This window comes from Arachis hypogaea, chromosome 1, assembly GCF_003086295.3.
Source record: "Arachis hypogaea cultivar Tifrunner chromosome 1, arahy.Tifrunner.gnm2.J5K5, whole genome shotgun sequence".
NCBI classification, from domain to species: Eukaryota; Viridiplantae; Streptophyta; class Magnoliopsida; order Fabales; family Fabaceae; genus Arachis; species Arachis hypogaea.
The window spans coordinates 20,707,086-20,725,032 of NC_092036.1; the positions used below are offsets into that span (position 1 = coordinate 20,707,086).

At 33.9% G+C, this 17,947-nt stretch overlaps 1 protein-coding gene and 1 non-coding gene across 2 annotated transcripts; one reads left to right on the forward strand and one right to left on the reverse strand.

The window, feature by feature from the left end:
- The first annotated feature begins 2,569 nt into the window (after positions 1 to 2,569).
- LOC112715237 (small nucleolar RNA R71) lies at positions 2,570 to 2,676 on the forward strand. The gene has a single exon (XR_003159568.1). It is a non-coding gene; the product is annotated as a small nucleolar RNA R71 (small nucleolar RNA).
- Positions 2,677 to 11,926: 9,250 nt separating this feature from the next.
- On the reverse strand, positions 11,927 to 13,179 carry LOC112800328 (uncharacterized). Its single transcript, XM_025842556.3, has 2 exons — positions 13,023 to 13,179; positions 11,927 to 12,663 (listed from the first exon to the last, which is right to left on the reverse strand). Exons 1-2 carry the CDS (start codon positions 13,060 to 13,062, stop codon positions 12,224 to 12,226), a joined length of 480 nt encoding a protein of 159 aa, XP_025698341.1. The 5' UTR covers positions 13,063 to 13,179; the 3' UTR covers positions 11,927 to 12,223.
- Between the last annotated feature and the right edge of the window lie 4,768 nt (positions 13,180 to 17,947).

Below are 17,947 nucleotides of genomic sequence, written 5' to 3' on the forward strand. Positions count from 1 at the left end.
CTCTTGTTTGCTCCATCCTCTTCTTAGTGATGGGCTTGTGAGATGAATCTCTCCATCTCCCATGACTCAAAGGTGGAAGCTTTTGTCTTCCCTTTCCTCTTTCTAGAGGTTTCTCCGGTCTTAGGTGCCATCAATGGTTATGGAAAAACAAAAAAGCTATGCTTTTACCACACCAAACTTAGAATGTTGCTCGTCCTCGAGCAAAAGAAGAAAGAATAGATGAAGAAGAAGAAGAGATGGGGGAGAGGGAAAAGGATTCGGGCATTTAGGGTGGGTTTGGGTGGGAAAGAGATTTTGAATTTCAAGGTAGGTGGGTTTATGGGGAAGAGTGGATAGATGTGAGTGGTGAAGAGGTGTGAGAGAGAGGGAGAAGGTAGGTGGGGATCCTGTGCGGTCCACAGATCCTGAGGTGATCCTGTGGGGTTCACAAATCCTGAGGTGTCAAGGATTTCTCATCCCTGCACCCTTTAGGCATGTAAAACGCCCTCTGTATGCATTCCTGGCGTTTAATGCCAGACTTATGCTTGTTTCTGGCGTTAAACGCCAGCTCTATGCTTGTTTCTGGCGTTAAACGCCACTTTGCTGCTTGTTTCTGGCATTTAACGCCAGCTTGATGCTCTGTTTTGGCGTTGAATGCCAGCCAGATGCTCCTTACTGGCGTTTAAACGCCAGTAAGCTCTTCCTCCAGGGTGTGCTTTTTCTTCTGCTGTTTTTGATTCTGTTTTTAATTTTTGCAATTGTTTTGTGACTCCACATGATCATAAACCTAATAAAACATAAAAGAACAATAGAAATATAGATAAATAAAAATTGGGTTGTCTCCCAATAAACGCTTCTTTAATGTCAATAGCTTGACAGTGAGCTCTCATGGAGCTTCACAGATGTTCAGAGCATTGTTGGGACCTCCCAACACCAAACTTAGAGTTTGAATGTGGGGGGTTCAACACCAAACTTAGAGTTTGGTTGTGGCCTCCCAATACCAAACTTAGAGTTTGATTGTGGGGGCTTTATTTGACTCTGTATTGAGAGAAGCTTATCGTGCCTCTTTTCCATGTTTACAGAAGGATAACCCTGAGCTTTAAACACAAGGTAGTCCCCATTCAATTGAAGGACTAACTCTCCTCTGTCAACATCAATCACAGCTCCTGTTGTGGCTAGGAAGGGTCTTCCAAGAATGATGGATTCATTCTCATCCTTCCCAGTGTCTAAGATTATCGAATCAGCAGGGATGTAAAGGCCTTTAACCTTTAACAACACGTCCTCTACCAATCCATAAGCTTGTTTTATTGACTTGTCTACCATCTCTAATGAGATTCTTACAGCTTGTACCTCAAAGATCCCCAGCTTCTCCATTACAGAGAGTGGCATAAGATTTATACTTGACCCCAGGTCACACAGAGCCTTCTTAAAGGTCATGGTGCCTATGGTATAGGATATTAAGAATTTACCAGGATCTTGTTTATTTTGAGGTAGAGTTTGCTGAACCCATGTATCTAGTTCACTAATGAGCAAGGGAGGTTCACCTTCCCAAGTTTCATTACCAAACAACTTGGCATTCAGCTTCATGATGGCTCCTAGATATTGAGCAACTTGCTCTTCAGTTACATCTTCATCCTCTTCAGAGGAAGAATAGTTCTCAGAGCTCATGAATGGTAAAAGAAGGTTCAATGGAATCTCTATGGTCTCTAGGTGAGCCTCATTTTCCTTAGGTTCCTCAGTTTGGAACTCCTTTTTGTTCAGAGGACATCCCAGGAGGTCTTCCTCACTGGGATTCACGTCCTTCTCCTCCTCTTTGGATTCGGCCATTGTGATTATGTCAATGGCCTTGCACTCTCTTTTTGGATTCTCTTCTGTATTGTTGGAAAGAGTACTAGGAGGGGTTTCAGTGAATTTCTTACTCAGCTGGCCCACTTGTGCCTCTAAATTTCTAATGGAGGACCTTGTTTCACTCATGAATCTTAAAGTGGCCTTAGATAGATCAGAGACTATGTTTGCTAAGCTAGAGGGGCTCTGCTCAAAATTCTCTATCTGTTGCTGAGAAAATGATGGAAAAGGCTTGCTATTGTTAAGCCTGTTTCTTCCACCATTATTAAAGCCTTGTTGAGGCTTTTGTTGATCCTTCCATGAGAAATTTGGATGATTTCTCCATGAAGAATTATAGTTGTTCCCATAGGGTTCACCCATGTAATTCACCTCTGCCATTGCAGGTTTCTCAGGATCATAAGCTTATTCTTCAGAAGATGCCTCTTTAGTACTGTTGGATGCCTTTTGCCATCCATTCAGACTCTGAGAAATCATGTTGACTTGCTGTGTCAACATTTTATTCTGAGCCAATATGGCATTCAGAGTATCAATTTCAAGAACTCCCCTCTTCTGAGGCGTCCCATTACTCACAGGATTCCTCTCAGAGGTGTACATGAATTGGTTATTTGCAACCATGTCAATGAGTTCTTGAGCTTCTGCAAGCGTTTTCTTTAGGTGAATGGATTCACCTGCAGAATGGTCTAATGACATCTTATACAATTCAAATAGACCATCATAGAATATATCCAGGATGGTCCATTCTGAAAACATGTCAGAAGGACACTTTTTGGTCAACTGCTTGTATCTTTCCCAAGCTTCATAGAGGGATTCACCATCTTTTTGCTTAAAGGTTTGAACATCCACTCTAATCTTACTAGGCTTTTGAGGAGGAAAGAACTTGGCCAAGAAGGCCATGACCAGTTTATCCCAAGAGTTCAGGCCATCTTTAGGTTGAGAGTCCAACCATACTCTAGCTCTGTCTCTTACAGCAAAAGGGAAAAGCATAAGCCTGTAGACCTCGGGATCAACCCCATTGGTCTTAACAGTATCACGGATCTGCAAGAATTCAGTTAAGAACTGAAAATGATCTTCTGATGGAAGTCCATGAAACTTGCAATTCTAATGCATTAGAGAAACTAATTAAGACTTCAGCTCAAAATTATTTGCTCCAATGGCAGGGATTGAGATGCTTCTTCCATGTAATTTGGAATTTGGTGCAGTAAAGTCACTAAGTATCTTCCTTGCATTATTGTTGTTATTATTTTCGGCTGCCATCTCCTTTTCCTGTTCGAAAATTTTAGTTGGGTCCTCTTAAGAGTATTGTGCTTTAGCTGCTCTTAGCTTCCTCTTCAAAGTCCTTTCAGGTTTAGGATCAGCTTCAACAAGAATGTCTTTTTCTTTGTTCCTGCTCATATAAAAGAGAAGAAAATAAAGAAAGAAGAGGAATCCTCTATGTCACAGTATAGAGATTCCTTTATGTGAATAGAAAAAGAGAAGAATAAGAATGAAGAAGAGACAAATTTGAACACAGAAGAGAAGAGAGGGTTCGAATTTTGAGATGAAGAGAAGTGTTAGTAAATGAATAAATAAACAGAAAGAGATGAGAGGGAAGAATTTTCAAAAATTAGAGAGAGAAAAGTAGTTAGATAGTTTTGAAAAAGATAAGAAACAAACAAAAAGTCAATTAGTTAGTTGAAAAATATTTAAAAATCAATTTTGAAAGGATAAAAGGTTAGAAAAGATTTTTGAATTTGATTTTGAAAAAGATATGATTTGAAAAAGAATTGATTTTTAAAATTAAAATTTGATTACTTGACTAACAAGAAACTAAAAGATATAATTCTAGAATTTAAAGATTGAACCTTTCTTAACAAGAAAGTAACAAACTTCAAATTTTTGAATCAATCACATTAATTGTTAGTAAAGTTTTCAAAATTTTGAAATAAAGATAAGAAAATGATTTTGAAAATCAATTAAAAAATATTTTCGAAAATATAAAAGAAAAATGAAAAAGATTTGATTTTTGAAAATTTTTTAAAAAGATAAGATTTTTAAAATTAAAATCTTGACTTGACTAACAAGAAACAACTAATTTTAAAAAATTTTGACTAAGTCAACCCAAAGATTTCGAATTTTTGAGTAAAATAAGGAAAAGATATTTTTTTATTTTTGAATTTTTAATGATGAGAGAAAAACACAAAAATGACTCACAACATGAAAATTATGAATCAAAACACAAGATGCATGCAAGAACACTATGAATGTCAAGATGAACACCAAGAACACTTTGAAGATCAAGATGAACATCAAGACTTATTTTTGAAAAATTTTCAAGAAAAGATAAACATGCAAGACACCAAACTTAGAAATTTTCAATGCTTAGACACTATGAATGCAAAAATGCATATGGAAAACAACAAAAAAAACACAAAACAAGAAAATTTAAAGATCAAACAAGAAGACTTGTCAAGAACAACTTGAAGATCATGAAGAACACATGCATGAATTTTCGAAAAATGAAAAAGTTTTTAAAACATGAAATTGACACCAAACTTAAAAATTGACACTAGACTCAAACAAGAAACACAAAATATTTTTTGTTTTTTATGATTTTATTATTTTTTTTTGGATTTTTTCGAAAATTACTTTTTGGAGAAACGAAAACAAAGAAAAAATTTGTTGAAAGATTTTTGAAAACTTTTTGAAAAGAAAATTACCTAATCTAAGCAACAAGATGAACCATCAGTTGTCCAAACTCAAACAATCCCCGGCAACAGCGCCAAAAACTTGGTGCGCGTAAATTGTGATCATCAACAATGGCGCCAAAGACTTGGAGCTCTCAAATGTGAATCACACTTTGTGACAACTTCGCACAACTAACCAGCAGGTGCACTAGGTTGTCCAAGTAATACCTTACGTAAGTAAGGGTCGATCCCACGGAGATTGTTGGTATGAAGCAAGTTATGGTCATCTTGTAAATCTCAGTTAGGCGGATTCAAATGGTTATAATGGTTTTCGAATATAAAGATAAATAAAGCATAAAATAGAGATAGAGATACTTATGTAAATCATTGGTGGGAATTTTAGATAAGTGTATGGAGATGCTTTGTTCCTTCTGAGTCTCTGCTTTCCTACTGCTTTCATCCCATCATTCTTACTCCTTTCCATGGCAAGCTATATGTAGGGCGTCACTGTTGTCAATGGCTACTTCCCATCCTCTCAGTTAAAATGGTCCAAATGCTCTGTCACAACACGGCTAATCATCTGTCGATTCTCGATCATGTCGAAATAGAATCCAGTGATTCTTTTGCGTCTGTCACTACGCCCAACACTCGTGAGTTTGAAGCTCGTCACAGTCATTCAATCCCTGAATCCTACTCGGAATACCACAGACAAGGTTTAGACTTTCCGGATTCTCAAGAATGCTGCCAATGGATTCTAGCTTATACCACGAAGATTTTGATTAAGGAATCCAAAAGATACACACTCTAGCTAAGGTAGAACGGAAGTGGTTGTCAGGCACACGTTCATAGGTAAGAATGATGATGAGTGTCATGGATCATCACATTCATCATGTTGAAGTGCAGCGAATATCTTAGAATAAGAATAAGCTTAATTGAATAGACGAATAATAGTAATTGCATTAATACTCGAGGAACAGCAGAGCTCTACACCTTAATCTATGGTGTGTAGAAACTCCACCGTTGAAAATACATTAGTGATGGTCCAGGCATGGCCGAATGGCCAGCCCCCATGAAGGTCTAAAATCGCATACACTGATTAAAGATCAATCTAAAGACAAAAATACAATAGTAAAAAGTCCTATTTATACTAGACTAGCTACTAGGGTTTACAAAAATAAGTCTAAGTGTAGAAATCCACTTCCAGGGCCCACTTTGGTGTGCTCTTGGGCTAAGCTTGAGCTTTACACGTTCAGAGGCTTCTCTTGGGGTTAAACGCCAAGTTGTAACGTATTTTTGGCGTTTAACTCTGGTTTGTGACGTGTTTCTGGCGTTTTACTCCAGAATGCAGCATGGAACTGGTGTTTAATGCCAGTTTGCATCATCTAAACTCAATTAAAGTTTAAACTATTATATATTGCTGGAAAGCCCTTGATGTCTACTTTCTAACGCAATTGAGAGCGCGCCATTTGGAGTTCTGTAGCTCCAGAAAATACATTTCGAGTGCAGGGAGGTCAAAATCTAATAGCATCAGCAATCCTTTTTCAGCCTGAATCAGATTTTTGCTCAGGTCCTTCAATTTCAGCCAGAAAATACCTAAAATCACAAAAAAAAAAACACACAAACTCATAGTAAAGTCCAGAAATGTGAATTTTGCATAAAACTAATAAAAACATCCCTAAAAGTAGCTAGATCCTACTAAAACTACCTAAAAATAATGCCAAAAAGCGTATAAATTATCCGCTCATCACTTACCAGCATTAATTTCACTCGTCCAATTCATACTGGTGATCAAGAAGAGGATGAACCATACATATTGGCATCAGAAGCTCATCTCGTGTACTATGTACATGATGAAGTAGATCAAGAATAGAGTGTAGTAGTTCATGTGAAACCACAAGACTTGTATGACATGGGAGGAGAGAATGAAGAAGTTGAAGCTACTTTTTCTCCACAACTTGGGTTGAACATGTCAGCAGTAGGTGACATCAGTGATTTACAGTTGACAAGGGATGATGATATAGAAGACCCAACAGAAGATGTTTCTGATAACATCGATCATGTGGCATAGTGAAAATATGGCAAAACATGTACATCATTCATAGAATATCTGTGTGTGTCTAATAATTTTAACAGTGTTTATGCTGTATGCAATTTGCTAGTAACATTAGTATCTGTGTTTTCATCTTTGAATTAAGTTTTCATTTCAAGTTAATTTTCATGAATACACCAGTTCCTTATTTTTTCCAACGATTTTTTACTTTTCAAAGTTAGTTGTCAATGCTTTGTTGTTCCCATCATCATTGTTATTGTTCTTAACCTCCAATAAAGAAAATTATGACATCGAGTAAATTATCTTGAATTACAGTATTGTTATCGTTGACAAATATAGTTAATATAAAATGGTGTTGTAACAGGAGAAATGAAAACGGAGGATTTCTCATCATGCTGTGCAGGCACAACATTCGCTAACGAAATGGCTATGGCCTCTCCATTCTCTGCATTGGAACATGCAATAACGGTTGCCAGAGACATATGGTCACGTAAGTTGAATGTTAGGTCTTGGTTGGAGGCTATATCAGGACAATCTTGTTCTAATGAATACTTGGAAACGGCGAACGAAGCTACTGTGCAGGTCTGTTCATTAGCCGTACCCTTAAACACTTGAGTTAAACATTATTTGAATGATAAGTATTTTAAGTTGCTATATGCTTACAACATTTAACCAGTGATAGTTGTTACGTTCATGCTAAAATTTTTTAGGAACTTCATGAATAGGGATCAAGGTACGAGGAAAAATTTGTCTATGTTTTTGTGATATTTGTAGCTAGTAAGACATCTAAAGACATACTTGCTGAATTAAAGGTTGGAAATAAATTTCTAGCACAAAAAGTGAATTACAGAGACACAATATGCTTTACAAAATAGACCATCAACTATACATTTTATTATGGTGCAGATGCACTTTAATAACTCGCATGGTGTTGAGTTGGAGATTGCTTCAAAAGAGGAATTGAAGTATATAGAACGTGCTATTAGAGAGCTTCTTTCCAAGAAATTTGTCTAAACTACCGACGAAGGAGACGGTAATAGTTAATTTTGTATTTGTTAATTTTGAAAGTCCTCTTTCCATAATTCCATAATTTTTTTCCTTAATAACTAGAATGACTTGGAAGTTGTCATTATCTTTTAATTAAGTAGATTTATATGTTGTTGGTGGCATGTTCATATATTCAGTGTCAGCTGAATACTCAGGCGAAATAGTTGCTGACACTCTAGATGGAGCAGACACTGATTCAGAAGACGATTTAGATGCTATCTTCTCCGGTGAAAATGACATCTCTAGGGATGTTGAGCTTAATAAGGTTTCAGAAGAAGACAATGAAACTTTAAACACCCAACATAGAGAAGATGCCGTACATGCTGCAAAAAGGGGTTTCGATCTGAACAAGTTGCTATGGTTTGGAGATGACTTATCAGATCTGTTATCACGTCACTGCAGCGCTTTTTTGACAGAGTATTTCTGGCCAGGTCAATACGATGTTGATGAGAAATTTTGACTCAAAACTTGTTTGTCTACTTTTTTAATTCCGATTTTTATGCTCCATTGAACTTTGTTCTGAGTATATGAATTCGGACGTTCACTTGATTTTTATGTTACCAGTTATGGTTAAATACAAACTCAAAATGGCTGATACAATAAGAGAAAACCTGATTCATAAATTCGTTTTTAGTTATTCATGTATAAATATTTTTTAATAACTGAATTATTTTTTATGTAACACAAAATTAAAAATTTATTTAATGCATTAATTAAGTTGCAGTATTTGAAGCATGTATTTTCATTAAAAAAATAGCAAGGACAAGAATAGTTATAAGAAGGCAATAATGTTTATACAAAAAAAATTCATGTTAAAAATAATATTGCAGCGGTTGATTCAGCGGTTGAAAAAAAACCGCTGCAAAACGAGTATCAATGTATTCAACAACTGGACATTTAGCAGGGGTTACAGAAAAACCGCTGCAACTTGAGATTATTTAGCAGCGTCCCCTGAAACCGTCACAAGAACCCCTGTAAAACGGGTACATTTTACAGCGGTTACCAAAAAACCGCTACAAAATAAGCTCATTCGGTAGCATCCCCTTAAACCGCCACAAGAACCGCTGACAGAACCGCTGCTAAGTAACAGCCGCTATCTGTCGATTTTCTTGTAGTGTTTACTCTACCAATTATACAATACTAGTGGCTTAACAGGCACTGTCATGCCTGTACAGCCACTTTTTTTTATGGGATTTAAAGATAATTATTTTAATGAATTTTAAAATTTTAAATTCGAATAACATAAAAATAATAATATAGAATAATTAATGATAATATAAAAATGTTCAAATTAAAATAATCATATATTACCTATCTATAAATAATAATAATATGAAAATGATTTAATTATAATAAACACATATATCACCTATCTACAAATCTACAAATAACATAATTCATAAAATAATTATTACAATATTATTTTATCTTCTTCTATCTAACTCAAAGTCATAAAAATAAATAGAAAAATACGATTGTTTAAAAATATAAAAAATAAATAGAAAAATACGATTGTTTAAAATATTATTTTATCTTCTTCTGATATATCTATTTTTGATAAGGAAAAGTATAAAAAATATCGAAATACTAATTATTTTTGTTATACAGTGAAAAAATTTAAGTTACAATTATATTATTAAACACATATATCTAATATAATTTTTTTTATAATGAAGCGACACGAGAACCTTTTATTTATTCTTATAATAATATTATATAGGTCAATAATGGAAGGTTTATTGAATTAAAATTTATGAAAAAATAAATTACTATCAATTAAATAAATATACAGGAGTTCTATCCACATTTATTATCATTTGGTCTATTACTTAAATCACTTTTGCTTTTATTATGAGTATCTAAATATTTAAAAAAATTATTATTAACATAAAAATAATGTATGTTGACAATTTAAGAGTACATTCGGTAGATAAATTACAGGTAAATGGTACTAAGAGTACATTAACATAGAGATATTGTAGAAATAATTCAAATTCAATGACAAATTAAATTGTAGAAAAAAAGTTAAAAAAATATACCAGAATTATCTATTAAAATTTAATAACAAATATATTATTAAACATTGAACATATATATTTTCTTATAATAATACAGTTATAAAAATTGTTTGGCAGTATAATATTATATTAAAAAATTATTAAACTATTTAATAGTTGATATTATAATTATGTAAAGTACTATAAGACAATATAATAATATCTATAATAATATTATTTAGGCCAATAATAAAAGATTTATGGAATCAAAATTTAAGAAAAAATAAATTATTATTAATTAAATAAATATAAATATATAGGATTCCTTTTCATATTTGGACTGTTTGGGAATGACAATAATGTATTTTAAATGATTATATTTTACAGTGTATAATTTTTCTTTAGAGATAAGTAATTCGTGAATATAAAAATTATATTAAACTTGTAGCATAATAATAATTATATTGAAATAGTAAATTTATCAATTTAAATTTATGTAGTGAAAAAATTGCCACTTCTGATATATCTATTTTTTAGAAGAAAAAGTATAAAAAATATCAAAATTATCATTAATTGTTTTTGTTATACAGTGAATAAATTTAAGCTACAAATATATTATTAAACATATATCTAATATATTTTTTTATAATGATACGGCGCGAGAACATTTTATTTATTCTTATAATAATATTATTTAGGACAATAATGGAAGATCTATGGAATCAAAATTTATGAAAAAATAAATTACTATTAATTAAATAAATTTACAGGAGTCCTACCCATATTATTACCATTCGGTCTATTACTTGAATCAGTTTCACTTTTATTTTGAGTATGAGTATTTAAATATCTAAATATTTAAAAAATTTATTCTTAACATGAAAATAATGTAGGCTGAGAATTAGTACATTCTGTAGCGTACATTAATATAGAGATATTGTAGAAATAATTCAAATTAAATGGCGAACTAAATTGTAGAAAAAAGGTTAAACATATATACCAGAATTATCTATTAAGTTTTTTTGTTACAGAATCAAAAAATTTAATAACAAATATATTATTAGACAGTGAATATATATTTTCTTATAGTAATACAGTTATAAAAATTTTATATTTGTGTTATATTATATTAAAAAATTATTAAACTATTTAATAATTGAGATTATAATGATGTAAAGTACATTTAAGATAATATAATAATATTATTTAGGCCAATAATAAAAGATTTATTGAATCAAAATTTAAGAAAAAATAAATTATTATTAATTAAATAAATATAAATATAGGATTCCTACTTATATTTGGATCGTTTGGTATATTACTTGAACCAGCTCTGATGTTATTGTGAGTATCTGTATATGTAAAAAATTCATTAAGATGAAAATAATGTAATTTGATCATTTAAAGGTACACTCAAGAAATAAATTATACATAATTGGTACCTACTAAGAGTCTAGTAACATAGATATATCGTAAAAAATAATCCATATTAAATGATAAACTAAAAAAATAAATTTATTCATGAGAAGTATAATTTAAAGTACCTGATATAGAGTATTGTTGAGGAGGTATATTTGTGATATCTTGTAATGGTGTTGTCATGTTAGTTAGTCCACTTGATGTATCGATTTATTTTTCTCGTCTAATACTCTCTCGGTAACTGGCACGCCTTCTAGCAAGGTGTTGCTGCCTCTGTTCTTCACTCATATTTTGTCTTTGTTGTCTGGCATAGTCTTACCAAGTTTGTCGACCACTCCCTCGTGAATATGTTGTCAACTATAATTAATCAAAAGAAACATATTAAAACAGTTATACACTTTTATTTAATGACGAAAAATAAATTACAGTAGATTTTACATTATATTTAGGCAGAATGAGAAGAATGCAGGAGAAGATAAAGGAGAAATGAAGGAAATTTTTTCTATTATGGAGAGATATGGAGTAACCAGTGAAGTAAGAGAGATTAAGAAGAAAAGTTGGGAATAATACAATTGACGTGAGAGAAATTAACTGCAGTAGTGGGAATTAAGTAGCAGAATTTTGTAACTGATGCAGTAACGTGATGCGAGAGAAATTAACGTGGAGAAGTTATATTGACGTGAACGTGAATGGAAATAAAGTAGTAGAATGTTATAACTGGAAGTAAGTTATTAAAAATGATAAAAATGGAAAAAAAATTGAACACCAAAAATGAATTTTCCATTATATCTTGTTATAGATTTATATTATGCAACGAGAATAGAAGTCACTGGTTAATCCAACAGCAGGAAAAAAAAACTTCCCTAATCACATTTTAGAATACTCGTTTTGCGTTTGCTTGTTATTATTTTAGAATAGATAAAAGCTTTACAAAAGCGGCAATTATCCATTTGATAATTCTGTTGCACTCCTACTGCATGAACATTGTAAAGAATAAAACTTACAAACAAAAAAGGTAAATTACAGGGTAAGACACGTTATTCATCATCAAAGAACAGAATGATTAGCCTTTTGCACTTATACAAAGTCTATTTATTGAGATTATAAAACTGAAACCCTTTAATAATGCAAAATCTATTTACTACCATGAACTGTTTTCCCAACATTTTGTTTTTCAGCCACACAAAAAGTTCATATTATCTAATTGTCAAGTTTCACTAAAGTCATTCCAAATCAAAGTCTTGTTCCTGAAGCTCACCAATGACCTCATTCCTCATCCTCATCCACATTTTCAGAGCTTCTTGCTCAAACTTCTTGTCCTGTAGCTGTTTCTGGTAATTCAATGCATCCTTATCGGTCTCAATAGTCCCTTTAGGACCAATGGTTGTTCCAATCATTCCACCCTTTGCAATGAACTCCTGCATTGCTTCCTCATCTCCGGGGTATGGGAACTGTCGGTACTCATACAAGTGGGCTAGTTCCCACTCTTCTTTTGGTCGCGGCTTCAGCGTCCACCACCCCAGTGGCGATGTCTCGTTGTATAGCCACACTGCACCTGCAATTGCGTAGGTGCAAAGCAAAGCCTTACCGATTTGTTTCCAGAAGTAATAGTTCTCCTTTCCTAACCCAATTTTCTTTAGGAAGTTTTGAGCATAGTATAGACCTGCATTTAAAAACAGTAAAGAAACCCAATCAAACTTCAATAAATAGATGAAATAAAGCTCCTTCCAGACTGATTCAAGTGGTTGGGTGAGTCATATAAATAATAAATTAAAAAACTAAATAATAAACTGATTTGGCTCAAACTAGATTAACTAGTCTTAAGTGCATTCTAGTTATTGGTGATGCAATTTGTAAACTAAAAGAAAATAACAAAAAGGCTCTAAGATTCTTGTGTGAAACATTTCATCGAACAGCTTGTGTGCAAGGTTGGATACTATGATAAATGGTCTGCTGAAATTGAAATGGTACTAGAATACGTGAGATCCAATAATACAATTTTTGTGTTGCTAGAAAAGCTACCTGTTTTGGGTTCCTGTGCCTGAAATCGCTTACGAACCATTTAGAAGCTAAGACTTCAACAAATGGGAATGAATCGCTGTTAATCGTGTCTCTGCCAAATGTATTGGGAACCGGGAGTTTGCAACTCTTTATAAAGTTAAACAAACAAAAATTAACTAAAATTACAAATTAAAAAATAATAATTACATAACTATTACATAAAAATTTAGTCAAATTACTTAAATTATTTAACAATTTTACTTATTAACTTCACGTGAAATTAACAGTACTTAAATTTTCACCTTTAATTCAAAAATTAAAAAATTTAGTTGTTCTAATTATGAGCTACCTAACATAATATTAAAATTTAATAATATATAATATTAGTAAATTAATTGTTAAATAAAGATAATTGAATTGTTTTCCTTAATATTCACTCGATGATTAAATTGATTTAACAATGGGATCAAATTGATTGAAACAACTTTATTCTCATGTTAGCGTGCCTTATAAAATAGATTAGCAACTGACAGAGAAATAAATAGCCTTAATATTGTTAAGATTCTAAGTTTCTAACATGTTAAATTTTAGTTTAAAATTCAATTAATTCTTAATTATATATCTAGTTTAATCAAATTATTAGATTATTGAATTATTGGTTCAGTCAATAAATCATTCCACAAAAATAAAAAATATAAAATAATTAATAGAACCTATATAAACATGGACAAACAATAACACTATAAGGAGATTGAATAATTGTATTTGAGTTTTAAACTTAAAAACTATGACTAGATCTTCAACCATTTGTATACTATTAAAAAACATAAAGAACACACATTCACTTAAATATCCAACTATCTACTAAGTACTAACAACAGGTTTTTACCAGCTTTTTTTTTCCAAAGACAATGAAATTTTATTAATAAAAATAGAATGAGGTGTCTACATTACAAGGAATGAAATAAGTAAAAGGGGATCTCTCAAAAGGTTATTTGAATAGCCCAAATTTAACGTAAAAAAAAAGTGAAACAGTGGTAAGAACAACTAAGGAGGAGAGTGGTGAGGAAGGTCTCGCATTTCTCGGACTAGCTTCGTCGCCGAGGCTACTACTTCCACTGGGTTGCGGCGTGTGCCCTCATAGAACTAGCTATTTCGTTCCTTCCAAATCAACCAAAGGGTTACAACGATCTGTTGCAGCAACGAGTCACCTCTTGTTCTACCATGCCCTTGAACTAACGCCAACCACCATAAACTGAATTCAATAACCTCCGAGTTAGGTAAGAACCAATTGAGTTGAGATTGTCCACAAATTTCTTGTATTTCTCTGCATTTAATTAAGCACTGGATTTCCTCTGTTTCATGACAGTAAGGACAGATTCCACTAATGGACGGGAATCAGTGATGGAGAAGGGAGGAGAGTGGTAGAGGTTCATGGCAGGCTTTCCAGAGAAAGATTTGGATTTTGTGGGGGACTGAGAGCTTCCATAGGGATGTCCAAAGGTCCCTCAGATGCAGATTTGGATGGCCAAGCTCCAAGGGCTTGTGGAAAAAGTTGTAGGCAATCTGGTATCCTACAGCGACATTGTAAGCGTTTGATCTGTGCAAAGCCCATTTAATTTTATCACTATCACCTTCAATCGGAACTGATAAAATTCTACTACTAATGCCTTCGGTAAAAACTTGTTGAATCATATTTGTGTTCCACTGGCCGTTTGAAGTAATTAGATCTTTAACCCAGAAAATTGTTGGATCTGTAGCTTGATGAGCTGATTGTGGAGGGACAGTGAAAGGATAGGGAGGTGGAAGCCATGGGTCTTCAAAGATTCTGATTTCTGAGCCTGTGCCAACGCTCCAAGAGAGCCCCTTCTCAACCACTTTGCGCCCCTCTAGCAAGCTGCGCCACCCCCATGAAGGTGTGTTTTCAGTCTCGGCTTTTAATGTATTGCAGTATCGATAATACTTTCCTTTTAAAATTCTAGATAGGAGTGAACTTGGTTGTGTTGTTATTCGCCAAAACTGCTTCCCCAGTAAGGCTAGATTCTGCACCCTGAGGTCCTTGATCCCTAGTCCCCCTTCCTTCTTAGGTCTTGTCATAGTATTCCAGCTGATCCACACCATTTTTCTCTCTGTACCTCGTTGTCCCCACCAGTATTGAGAGAGCATGCTATGAATTTCTGAGATGAGTGTGTCTGGGAGCTTAAAACAGGACAATGTATATATATGGACTGCTTCTCCTATTGCCTTGAGTAAGGTGTGTCGACCTCCTGCTGACAGTAGCTTTCTTTTCCAGCCTAGAATATGCTTCCTAATCTTATCCTTAATGAGGCTGAAGGTAGCTTTCTTCGATTTATTAACAATAGAAGGAAGGCCCAAATATTTGTCTGTAACCCCTATGTGGTTAATATTTAGAGCCGCTGCCCATTGATTTCTGAGTAAATCCGGAGTGTCATGACTAAAGAAGACTGATGATTTGTTGAGATTCACTTTTTGTCCACTAAAGCCCTTATATGTATGTAAGAGTTCCAAAATATTCTCGCACAAGATTGTAGAAGCCTTGCAAAATAGGATCGAATCATCCGCAAACAGTAGGTGGTTGACTATGGGGCACCTCTTTGACACTTGAATACCTTGAATTAGATTGTTTTGTTCTGTCTTGTGTAGCAAGAAGGAGAGACCTTCTGCACAAAATAAGAAAAGATATGGGGATAGGGGGTCTCCTTGACGGAGACCTCTATTTGGTTTAAAGAAACCATAGGATTGGCCTTCCACAACGACAGAATAAGAAACAGTTGTGACTAACTCCTAAATCCAAGCAATCAGAGTACCATCAAAGCCTAGCTTTGTTAATATGAACCAAAGAAAGTGCCATTCCACCCTATCATAAGCTTTGCTCATATCTAATTTCACAGCCGTTTCAGTCTCCAGCCCTTGCCTCTTACTTTTTAGATAATGCATATATTCATGTGCGATTAAAATATTATCCGAGATCAAGCGGTCTTTAATAAAAGCACTCTAGTTAAGACTTACCAAATTTTTCATCAAACCTTGAAGTCTAAAAATCAGAATCTTAGAGATAATTTTATAGACCACCATAGAGAGGCTAATAGGTCTCACCTGAGTCATGTTGTTAGCATCTGGAACTTTAGGAATGAGACAAATATGGGTGTGGTTTAAGCTTTTAAGAAGTCTTCCACTTGCATAGAAACTTCGAACTGCACAAAATAAGTCATTGCTAATGATGTCCCAATAACACTGGAAAAACTTGGCTGTCATGCCATCTTCTCCCGGGGCACTTTGGGGATGCACACTAAAGGTGGCTCTCTTAACTTCTTCTATAGTAACCGGTCTTTGCAACCTACAGTTCATGGAAGGGGTAATCTTAGGCTCAAAGTCGGTGAAATAAGGATTCGGTTCGGTTTGGCATATGGAAGAGAAGATCTCCTTGAAATATTCCTCAGCTACTCTTGCAATTTCTGAATTTGTAGTTGATGTTGCACCATTTACACTCTCTAATTTCCAAATTATGTACCTTCTCATCCTGTTTCTAAATTTTTGATGGAAGAATTGAGTGTTGCGGTCCCCTTCTTGAAGCCATTTAACCCTGGATTTTGCCTTCCAATACATCTCTTCATCATGGTAGGCTATTTCCAATTTTCGCTCTAGTTCCAGCAGTTCCTCTCTACCATGCATGCCCGCTGATCTCAGCTCTTCAATCTGATGACTTAGTTGCTCAATCTATTTTTTAGAGTTATGCTTTCCCTCTCTTTATCATTGAACGATGTGGTGTCTACATCGTTTTAACTTCTGGGCCAGAATGAACATTGGAGAGCCATAGATATCTTCTTTCCAAGCATCACAAATAATTTGTCGCACCTCAGTTTTGAGCACCATCACTCTTGGAACGTGAATCGTCTCTTAGAGTTCCTTGGTCTCGGGTTAGAGTCTATCAAAAGAGGGGCATGGTCTGAACCCAACTCCGAGAGTCGAAGGACCACTGAATTAGCGTACAACGATAGCCAATCAGTCCCGATGAGGGCCCTATCCAATCTTTCCTAAACCAAGTTATCTCCGCGGTGCCTATTTGTCCAAGTAAAGGGCCTCCCTACCATTCCTATGTCCACCAGAGTTCCATCATAAATAAAGTTGCGAAATGCAGCGATGGAAGATGCCGATTTAGCAATACCTCCCAATTTCTCAGCTTGCGAAGTGATGGCATTAAAGTCTCAAGTGACTATAATCTTTTCGCTGAATTGTTGGATAACCAGCTGTAATCCAGAGAATTGCAATGAACGCACTTGCTCATTGGTGTTTAATAAGTGCACCCCTATCAAACTCCAGCTCTCATTAAGACCATGATCAGTAATTCTTGCCGCGATAAAGAATTGGTCCGATTGTACAACCTGCACTGTCACCCCTTCCCTCCAAGCCAACGCCATTCCTCCCTCCACACCATCAGGGTCAACGATAAACTAATTACTAAAACCAGCTGCCCTTAATTTTTGCTCCACATCAGGTTTCTTACTAGCTTATTGGATCACTAACTTGAAATTTCATCAACAACAAAATTGCATAAAAGAAACATAAGAAAAAATAACTATATAAAACAAATCAACCCTAAACAACATTAATCAACCCTAAACAGTAACAATCTCGAAAAAAAAGCCACGATCATAAAAATATTAAAGTTGCTAAAATGACTAGTTCAATGGTTTAAAGGTTCAACCAAAATTCAACTAATTTAATTAAATATAAGATAAAATTATGAAAATTTTAATATATAATTTTAAATATTTAAAGATAATAATTTTTAAACTGATAAAAGTCAAAATTTTATAGTTTCATATAATAATAAGAACTTGTTTGGAAACTCTTGGAATAGAATTCTCTAGAGAATCGAAATTTTATTTCATATTTTGGTATAAAAAATAATACTGATTTTAATT

Bases quoted from the DNA above. Each gene is read 5' to 3' on its own strand.
- LOC112800328 (XM_025842556.3), bottom strand. From the start codon at position 13,062: ATGGTTCGTAAGCGATTTCAGGCACAGGAACCCAAAACAG. The intron at 12,664-13,022 runs GTAGCTTTTCTA...TTTTAAATGCAG, and splicing joins GGCACAGGAACCCAAAACAG to GTCTATACTATGCTCAAAAC.